This window comes from Dama dama, chromosome X (assembly GCF_033118175.1).
Source record: "Dama dama isolate Ldn47 chromosome X, ASM3311817v1, whole genome shotgun sequence".
NCBI lineage: Eukaryota > Metazoa > Chordata > Mammalia > Artiodactyla > Cervidae > Dama > Dama dama.
The window spans coordinates 118,961,804-118,972,745 of NC_083714.1; the positions used below are offsets into that span (position 1 = coordinate 118,961,804).

Sequence of the window (10,942 nt, forward strand, 5' to 3'; positions counted from 1 at the left end):
TGGGCATACACACTGAGGCAAACAGATCTGAAAGAGGCACGTGCACCCCAATGTTCATCTCAGCACTGTTTATAATAGCCAAGACATGGAAGCAACCTAGATGTCCATCAGCAGACGAATGGATAAGGAAGCTGTGGTACATATACACCATGGAATATTACTCAGCCGTTAAGAAGAATTCACTTGAATCAGTTCTAATGAGATGGATGAAACTGGAGCCCATTATACAGAGTGAAGGAAGCCAGAGAGATAAAGAACATTACAGCATTCTAACACATATATATGGAATTTATAAAGATGGTAATGATAACCCTATATGCAAAACAGAAAAAGAGACACAGATGTACAGAACAGACTTCTGGACTCTGTGGGAGAAGGCGAGGGTGGGATATTTCAAGAGAACAGCATCGAAACATGTATATTATCTATGGTGAAACAGATCACCAGCCCACGTTGGATGCATGCCACAAGTGCTCAGGCCTGGTGCACTGGGAAGATCCAGAGGAATCGGGTGGAGAGGGAGGTGGGAGGGGGGATCGGGATCGGGAGTACATTTAACTCCATGGCTGATTCATGTCAATGTATGACAAGACCCACTTCTATATTGTAATTAGCCTCCAACTAATGAAAATCAATGGAAAAAAAAATAAAATATGTTTCAGATTAAAAAAAAAAATAAAGTCAATATACTGAGGCATTCAATATACAGGAAAGAGGACTGGCTTGAGGATTTAGAGACCTGGGTTGAAGTCTAATCATTAATCCATTATTCTCCCAAATACTTACTCTTTCTAGACTCCGGTTTCTTAAATTCTAATATGTGAAAATTGAATCTATTTTTCATGGTTTAATTTAGTCAGCTTCTCAGACAAAGAGAATTGGGCAGTGAGAATTGAAAATGAGGCAGCAAAAGACACATATTTTATTATCTCACTTTATGTGGAATCTTAAAAAAAGAGAAAAGACAAAGCCGAAATACCAAGGTCTTTGGAAAAGAGCTCAGACTAGTGTTTACCAGAGGTAGGGGAAGGAGGGGTGGGGAATTAGAGCTATGTGGTCAAAAGGTACAAACTTCCAATTATAAGAAAAGTAAGTACTAGGGATGTAATGTACAACATGCCTATAGCTACCACTGCTGTGTGATATATAGGAAAGGTGTTAAGAAAGTAAATTCTAAGTATTCCCATCACGAGGAGCAATTATTTTCCTTTCTTTTCTTCTTTCTTTTGTTTTTGTTGTATGTATATGAGGAGATGTATGTTAGCTGGACCTCTTGTGGTAATCATTTCTTGAGATATATAAATCAAACCATCATTCTGCATGTCTTAAGCTTATACAGGGATGTATGTCAATTATTTTTCAATAAAACTGGAAAAGGAAGAAAAGAAAGAAAATAATGTCTGAAACAGAGTGTCACATTGGCCACTATAAATTAAAGAGGAGAGGTTGAGTGGGGCCACAGTCAGGACCAATAATGCTGAGATAAATTCCAAAGTCAAGCTAGAGTTAACTGTCTCCCATAATATTCACTCAAAACCAGTAAGTTACAATAGAGTGTTGAGCCAAAGAAGACAATTCTAAAAGATTCAGAGCAGAGCCACAGTAAAGTCATACCCAGCTTGGGGATCAAAGCCATAAGGTAGTAGCAGATGTGTGTGACATTGATTTTAACTTGCTAAATTATATTTATACCTTGGATCTCTAAAAGTTGATACTCAATTGTTTTGATATCTTTGTTTATAACACATGTGAGATGTATGACCTCAGTTATCTTTTCTGCTTCCTACTTTTATGAGTGAGAATATAATCACAACAAATTTTTTAAAACACCAGGAAAAATGCTTGCTCAGAAAAATACAGTACATACATAAACAAAAAGATGTAGCATGTTACTAGCACTTAGCAAACAACAAATTCTTAGCATCTTTCCTACTTAAGTTCATAACTGAAGGTGGTCAGATTGACAACTTTGAGTGTGAAAGGAAAAAATAAAGACACATATACTTTTCAATTCACCTGCTAGGTGTGTTCACTGTATGCTCCCTTATATATGCGAGGCCTGGGCCTGGGTGACTGCAAGTACAGTTGTCAGGGTTTTTAACAAACTGGAGAACCATTTGTTTCTGCACAGCACATTACCTTTACATAGGAGCAATCAGCGGAAAACGTCAAGTAGCCAGGCATTCTGTATTACACAACACCACCGTCACAGTTAACCATCATTGCCCAACTGTTGTACAGCTGTGTCTACTGCACAAAAATACATGCAACTAGAAATATGTTTGATAAATAATTCTTTAAAACTTTATTTTCACCTTAAATTTCTCTGTATCAACACAGATCCAGATTACCATTTAAATCCCAAGGTGAGTAACACATGTACATACACTTTATATTGCTATCAAAAACCTATCCATAGGCTCTAACTGCTTTCAAAAAGAATTTGTTATTCAGATAAGATTGTTAGTTTATTTTTTTGGAATTAGGCCAAAATAAATACATATTTTAAAACCTAGAAAGAAAATACAGAGAAAATTCTCAAGATAGAATTATTAATGTTCACAATGACAGTAATTGATGTTGTGTATTTAAACTGATACACTCCAATGGAAAAAACAGATCAGGTGGAGCTCAGATGATTCTGGTATAAGTCTTAATGTGATTTGTCAGGGCAGATAGAAGGAGTATGATTTGGAAGATCAATATATGATAATAATTATTACTATTAGGTTAATAATACTACTCAGCAGCTGTGTTGAGACAAATTAAGTGGCTACATAGTTTGAAAGTCAGAGTGTTAAGTTAGGTTTATGATAAAAGCCGCGTACGCTGGTAGAATGAGAGAGGGTAATATGAAGTCAAGTTAGAGCTATGAGGTGTTGGTGGTTGTTCGAACAGGAAGCATATAGTCTTCTAAGAGCTTCAGTAGCAGGAATTAGGGATTCCATTCTCAGGAAAAATGGTAGATTATAATGTCATAATAGGCCTAGAACTGAGGCATTAAGGCATTTACTTGTCTTGTTGCCGTTCAGTTGCTAAGTCATGTCCGACTCTTTGTGACCGTCTCGGGCTCATTATAATCATTTTCTGGGTACAGGATGGATCCTATAGAAGACATTGTCCTAGTTTTCTTTTGCTGCATAAGAAATCAGTACAAATGTAGTGGCTTAAAACAACACCCGTTTAGTAGCTCACAGTTCTGTAGGTTGGGATACTGCCATGCAGTGGCTTGGTTCTCTGTTCAAGGTCTTAAAGGTCTGAAATCAGCATTTAAATACTTGTAAGATAATTCTAACATCTAACTCATCCTGATTTGGCATCATTTGTCATTTCTTATTCAAGTTGTTATGTGTCAATTTGTTATGGTATGAGTAGTGATATTTTATTTGGACATTTTGTTTTTTGGACATTTTGGCTATTATATTAGGATACTTTGGTCCCTATTTAAAGTTTTGTTTTGCTTTCTCATTTTGTCAGGCCTTTCATTTTTATAGGTTTGGCACATAGTGCCAAATTTTGTGGACCATGGTTCCATGACAATCTAATTTTCAGAACCTTTATGGTACCTTTTGTGTTGTGCAGGTGGAGCTACTTCTGCCCTACTTCTACTTACTTCCATAAGTAGCTGATGCAGCTACTTCCATAAGCAGCCTCCTCATGCTGCTTCTGGAGGATTGGGCCACTTGGTGCTACTGGTGGGGGAAGGGAGTCTCTGGACCACTTGATGAGGAGTACTTCCTGTGCCAGGCACTTGTGACAGGTTCTCCCTTGACTGTAGAGAATGAAGGGTACTTCCCAGGTTGAAAACCAGCAAGTTGCCTAATGTCTCTGGATAGGGGAGAGGAGTCTCAGGCCCTTCTGAGGAGGAGAGCATTTTCCAAGTGTGAGCTTATTGGTGGGATCACTTTTTCTGGCTAAGGAGCCACTGGTGTGTATGGGTGGTGAAGGGGAATCTCGGGTTGAGTGGGGAGGAAATCACTTTATCTGGGGACTTATTGTCAGCAGGGATTTCAATTGCTCCTTCTTTTAGGTTCTTCAGTGCTCATTTGGTATTTGTGGGATTCCTATTTGATGTGATGGTGGAGGAGCCCATCTGAGCCGCTTCCTATTACTAAGTTGAGAGGGAATGCTGGGTTTGGGTCACATTTCTTCTTGGTAGAGGTCATAAGGTGCCCCAGCATGAAGTTGCTCAGTCATTCTAAGGGTCCCTATCCAATTCACCTTCTTCTTTAGACCTTTCAGAGCTCTTTTTTGGTTGTCTTATACTGTTTCCAGGATATATAGTCGGGCTTATAGAAAGGGAGCAGGGAAAGAGGAGCATAAACCATCTTATATGGATTAGAAGTCCTTTCTGTGCCTTTTAAGTGGTCACCTGATTGGGACAAGCTCACTCTGGATAATTTCCCAATCAACTGTGCTGTTTATCATAATCTAACAATGGGAACAATATTCCATCACATTTACAGGTCTCACACTCAAGGAGAGGGGCTACTACAAGGATCATTAGGTGTCATCATAGAATTCTGTCAACCACAGAAGGTGTATGTGAATGTACTGAAGCATTAATTAAGCAATTATCATCCTTTGGAAGACTGGAACCTGTTAGGATAGTATGAAAACCAAGTACTGTTATAATTATTCTACTCACTGTAGATGAAGTACACCTGGTATCAGAAATTCTTGATAAAAATCAGAATATTCAAACAAATTTCAGTATTAGTTAATGTCAGTTTCAGAGGTTTGACCTAAGTCTTCATGTATGGCCATGCAGCTATCTTCTGTGTGAAAAATATGCTAGCTCAAAAGTGAATTTAAAAACTTCACCACCATTCCCCATTTATATTTTGTAGTTATGTGCAAATACTGTGGCTACCAGCAAGTCACATAGGAAATAAAGGTCAGTGATGTTTCTGACTTTAAATTTTTAGAGCAGGTTTATACTTAACACAGCCTGCATTTGAACAGGTTGCACATTGTACAAAGTCATGATTGTTGCCACAATGTACTCTCACCAGGATGGAAAATGTTAAGGAAACTTTTTTGTACTGGCCAATAGGGTCTTTTGCAATAATTGGTTCTTCCCATCAGGTAGCCAAAGTATTGGAGCTTCAGCTTCAGCATCAGTCCTTCAGGTTAGATTTGGCTAATGTGGACTACTGACAAAAGATTAGAAGCCAGGAGGAAAGAAGGTAAGGGTATTCATTTCTGTGATGCACCCACTCCAAAACTTTGGATTGGCAGAGGCTGCCATTTTCTCAGCTTATAGCTCTTGCTGGGTGGACTTCTACTACACCTCTTAAGACATTTGGGGTTGCAGGAACTATCATCTCTCTATGCCCCTTCAAACCTGGGGGTTCTAATACTGGCTTCTCAGTGGCTAGCCTCTGGGTATTCATCATCTCTTGGTTTCTGTTCATTATTTTCACATTTTATTCACCTCATTAAATGATATTCCGTCACTCTTTTAAAGTGTGCCATCAGCTTTTGGTTGGATTCTGACTAATACATTGGTAGTGGGGAATAGGAGAAACGTTAAGGTAGTATTGGGGAGGGTGGGGTAAACTGCTGGAGAAGGGATAAATGGAAGAGATAAACTGGATAAGGGATAAACTGGAAGAGAAGGGTTTCAAAGCTTTTTATGGCATTCTGTGAATATAGCATGACTTTTTTATGTGAATGACTCTAATGCAGTCTTAAATTGCTTCTGAGTTATTTAGTGTGTTCTTGTTTCTTTGCATGAACAACCAGGATTGAACACGGCCAAGAGATATCTGGGATTTATATGACTAGAAGATACTACTAGGATCTATCTGGATTGATTATATCATATTAGAACATTTTTGTCATGGCATCAGGAATATCACAACCCAGTGCACATACTACATTTCTATTGAAATTCAATGCACTGCTATGGTGTGTAACTCATTTTTATTGTCAGATAGGATAACACTGTTTGACTTTTTAATATTTCCTTTTATTATGAAACAGAAATTGGGGAAAGCCCAATAATTTCTTCAGGAACAAGTAATTCAGTTCCAATTGTTACATATAGATTCAGATAGTTATACTTCAACATAAATAACTCTAAAAGTGGACATAAGGCAGCTGACTGTTTTTTTTTTTTTTTATCATTATAACACTTTATATATCCGAGAATTCAGATCTCACATATAATTATCTGCCTCAGGTGGATCCACAACTGGCCCACGACAAATAGGGCAGCTTGAATGTTCTTCCAGCCATCGATCGATGCAGGCACAATGGTATTCATGGGAACATGGAAGGATGCGTAGCATGTTGCCTGCAGTGTATTCTGTGATGCAAATGGTACACACTTCATGTGAATCATTCTCTGCAAAATATCTTAAAGGCAAGTTGTCAATCTGTGTTGTCGTAAGGCCTGTAGTTTGGTGTGGGTCTGCTTCATTTAATAAGAGAAAGTCATCCAGGCTAATGGAGGACCCAGAGTCACTGTCATCAAGTATTATTGGGGTCATTCGTCCACGTTCTTGCCCAGTCTCTGATAAGCCTGTTGATAAGATTCTTTCTTCATTCTCTACCAAGATCAGAGAGCTAGTTTCTGAATCTTCATCATTTGAGCTAGAAATTAAGATAGGACTGGATGCAGAACTAGAAATTGAATAGGGGCTTGAGTCTGAGATCACTATTAAACTTAAATCAGGATTATATCTAGCATTTGAAGCAGAACCAGGTCGACTCTCACTACCACTGGGTCCATGTCTTTCATTTGGTGATTCTGCCCTTTCTATGTTTTCACTTGGAGGTGAGACACTATGCTGTAAATTACTGTCACTGTCCATAAGATTACTTGAGTAACTAAATCCTATCATTGTCTGCCATGATATACTCGGAAATGAAACAGTTGTTATATTTAAAATTCTATGAACGGGATTTCTGATGGTATTGACAGAAGCACTCTCATTGCCCTCATCAGAATATGAAAGCATAGGCTGAAGTACTTCTTCCTCACTTTCTGAAGTGGTAGTGATGTTCAGTGAGTCAGATGTTAACTGAGTTCTACTAATTCTGCTGTCTATCAGAGAACATGCTGGACAATGAACTCGTTCTACTTCAAGATTGAAGGGTGTGGTTAGATTTGTTTCCATCACTTCCCAAGATTCACTACTGCATGTTGTATCTGAATCACATTCTTCATGAGCAGCATTCCTAGTTTTAGAAGTTTCAGTAAGATCCCTATTTTGCAACTCATGTCCAGGCATTTGCTGCCTCAATGTTTCTTCATGCCCAGTTCTAGAAAATGTCTCATTCTCACATATGAGAGGTTCTTTAAAAGTCTGAGATGGTATATCTTCATTAATACTTGGAAAAAATTCCCACCGTGAATGTGGAGGTGACCAACTGTCAGTCCTTGCTCTGGTTCTCCGATAGACTGGGCTCCTACTTCTTAGTCTTCTCTGACTTCTAGTCAGTGGGACTTCCATTAATGTTTCCATTGTATCTTGTTCTGATGCAGATGGTGTTGTAAATAGTGGCTCAGACTGTGGATTTTCCACTTGTCTTTGGCTGTCTTCCGTATCTTCTCTCCTGGGAAGTTTTGCAGATGCTACACATTCATCCTCTGGATTTGAGTTTTCATCATCAGGGTCAAGATTTCTTTCTAAGCCAAATCTGAGCTCATCACTATTAGCGCTACTTTGGCTGTCTTCTCCCCAAGACAGACATTCTTTTTGCTCACTTGTCACATTTTCAGTTTGTCCGGAAGTAGTAAGGCAGTCTAGTACAGAGTCATCACTGGATGTATCATCTGAAGCATGTCTCTCTGTTAATTAAAAAAGGGGGGGAGGGGCCATAAAAGAACTACCAAAATTGGAACCATCATAAAGTAGCACTCTGAATCTTGGCTTAAAAAGCAAACAAAAATGAGAACTTAAACACTCAGATGTTTTCAACTGATTTCATATTTACAGAGTTGATACTTTAAAAGCTATATTATCTAGATTTATAAGTAAAGGCAGGGAAGTTTCAATTTCATCTGAAAAAGAGTACACTAATCCTAGATAAATTCAGAGGGTATCTGAAGGAAGTCTGTTTTTCAATATTTCGTCATATACACAGCCCTGTATACCACTGTGGGAGGCATGTCAAGAGACATTTTTTTTTCAGTCCACTGTCAAAACACCAAAGCAATTCTACAAGGTAAACACCAGTTAACATACAGTGCTGGTATTTTACTTCAATTGATATTATTGTCTAATTCTCATTAGTCTCCAACATCACTACTCCTAGGCTCTTATATGCTTTTGATAATGTCTAAGTTGTTTTACAATATAAGATTATTGCCCAAATATAAACAAAGGTTATAGGTTTAAAAGTATATGAATTTTGAATACTTCTTAATATTACCAAGGTTTTTAATTGGCATTAAGCTGAAAGTCAGATGAAATGAATAGACTGAACCTAGCATGGCACATATAAGACCATATTCAAGAACCAAAGTGATAGTATCCTCTTCATTAGATAGTAAAATCCTCTACTTCACACTGGGAGAGAAGGCACCAGATCTGAGGTTCCAGCAGGGTTTCTCAGCCTTAAAACTATTTACATTTTGGCACTGGGCAATTCTTTTCAATTTTGGGGAGCTACCCTGTGCGTTGTGTCATATTTGGCAGCATCCCTGGCCTCTGCCCACTAGATCTAGTAACACCCATGCCTCCCTCTGTGACAACCAAAAATATCTCCAGCTATTGTCAAATGTCCCTAGAGTGGGGGAGAGCAAAACTGTCCCCAGTTGAGAACTATTTGGTTAGAATATAAAATATTTCTTTTTGCTATTTTTTTTACACATCTATATAGATAGAGAGGGCTTCCCTCATAACTCAGTTGGTAAATAATCTGCCTGCAATGCAGGAGACCCCAGTTGGATTCCTGGGTCGGGAAGATCTGCTGGAGAAGAGATAGTCTACCCACTTCAGTATTCTTGGGCTTCCCTTGTGGCTCAACTGATAAAGAATCCACCTGGAAAACGGGAGACCTGGGTTCCATCCCTGGGTTGGGAAGATCCCCTCCATCCCAGTATTTTGACTTGGATATTTCCATGGACTCTATAGTCCATGGGGTTTCAAAGAGTCTGACAGGACGGAGTGACTTTCACTTTCATAGATAGAGAAAATAATTCGGGACATAGGAGGAACGTTCCATTGAGGTACAAAACCAAAAACCAAACAAAAACCAATAGTCTACCTCACACTGTTTCCCAGTTAAAACAACCCAAATGTGAATCAGGAAAAAAAGAACCTACCCTGGCGTTCTCACCACAAACCAAGTCAATGTCAGTTCTTTTTTATGAGAAGTTCCTTACCTAATAACTTATGCCACTTCTTTATAATTTACTATTTACTATTATGAAGTGATTATCTAATACTATGAAGTTCCTTTTTCATCCCATCCTGTTCCCTCCAAAGAGAAATATACCTGGATTTTCATCTGAGTTTTGTCGTAGGTTTTCTTTCATTAATTGCAGTCTCTGCAACAACTCTTCTTCTGTACTTTCACCTAGGGGGCCGAGCAAATTGTTGTCCCTCATAAGTATGTAATCTTCTTCACTCAGATCACTTACGAATCTGAAGTAATCATCTTCTCGAGCTTTTCGGTCTATCTGATCTCTGCGTCGGACCGAAACTCTGTCTTCTTCATCGTCGGAATCTGAGCTTTCCATCTCGATGAACAAGTGTAAAATTATGTGAATTTCATGACATAGTGCTGAAACGCTAAAACCTTAAGTCAAATTGTATTTAGTTCATGCTTCCACCCGGGAGTGACCGGAACACACTCGGTCAGACCGTCAGCCTAAGTTCCCCGCAGCTCTGCTACTCCGCTATGGCACCTCAGCTCTGTACTCTCTGGTGAGGCAACAGTTGACATCCGCCTCTACATCCTAACTTGCTTAGGCGTTGCTTAGGCAACCATTGTCTTCCGTAAGGAACTGAGTAGGGGCTGGATTCAGGTTGGGTTTCATTTCATTCAAAAGCAGCCAGTATTTCTGAGGGTTTATAATGTACCAAGCACCATCCTTAAACTCTTCCCCTTCCCCCCTAGCTCTGCCCCGCCGCAGCCTGTTCTCAGGCTTTCAGAAGGCATTTTCATTCGCTACATTTTACATGACACCGGCTTCAAAATGCCACGCCAAGTCAGTCTCCTTAAATGCAGCATTCCTCCTTTCCAGGTGCCGCGGGACCGCTGCCTTTTCTCCTCATGAATTGCTCAGACCGTAGACTCTCACTAAGAAAGTAGTTCAGAGTTTTTGATAATTCACCAGGGTCTTAGTTGACTCTCTTCAATGTGTCCTCTCCCTTTTAGCTCTTAATGGCTTCATCTTGATTATAAGACCCCTCAATCCTGTTTCAAAAGATCAAAAAACACCAAAATTTGGGCAGGCTTTTCTGCTCATCCAGGGAATTTCATCTCCACAAAAGCATTCGATTTCATTTTTGTCCTTGTGTCTCTTGCAAACAAAACTAGTCAGACTATCACAGGAACTTTAAAAAATGGATACGTAATATTTATTTTGCCTATGGTAATGAGTACCAACTTTGCTGATTTTGTCCCATGTGTCTTAGTGCAACCCGGATGTCTTTATTTACTGGTGAAAATAAACGAATGCTTATTTGTTATGCTACCTGAAGGAGACCTCTAAGAATTTCTGGACTCGTTAATACTGCAAGCCCCACTTAACACTTGTTTGAGAGTTTTTCATTCAAATTATTCATGTAAAGACAAGATTTGGCTACTGAATTTGAGATTATTTAATTTGTCTTATTTAATAATTAATCCATCCAACATAAACTGGGTCAGTTATTGTCCTAGCTCTACAGATATGTCAGTTGTTGGAGCAGTTTGTATTGCCAAGTGATACAGACCAGGGGAGGCAAACACCATCTCAGCTCAGTTCAGCCGCTCAGTC

The 10,942-nt window shown here is 39.0% G+C and overlaps 1 protein-coding gene across 1 annotated transcript; it reads right to left on the reverse strand.

Annotated features, from left to right (window-relative positions):
- Window positions 1–6,164: 6,164 nt before the first annotated feature.
- LOC133052501 (E3 ubiquitin-protein ligase RLIM-like) lies at window positions 6,165–9,697 on the reverse strand. The gene is made up of 2 exons (XM_061137442.1): window positions 9,454–9,697; window positions 6,165–7,801 (listed from the first exon to the last, which is right to left on the reverse strand). The coding sequence occupies exons 1-2, from the start codon at window positions 9,695–9,697 to the stop codon at window positions 6,165–6,167; spliced, it is 1,881 nt and encodes a 626-aa protein (XP_060993425.1).
- Between the last annotated feature and the right edge of the window lie 1,245 nt (window positions 9,698–10,942).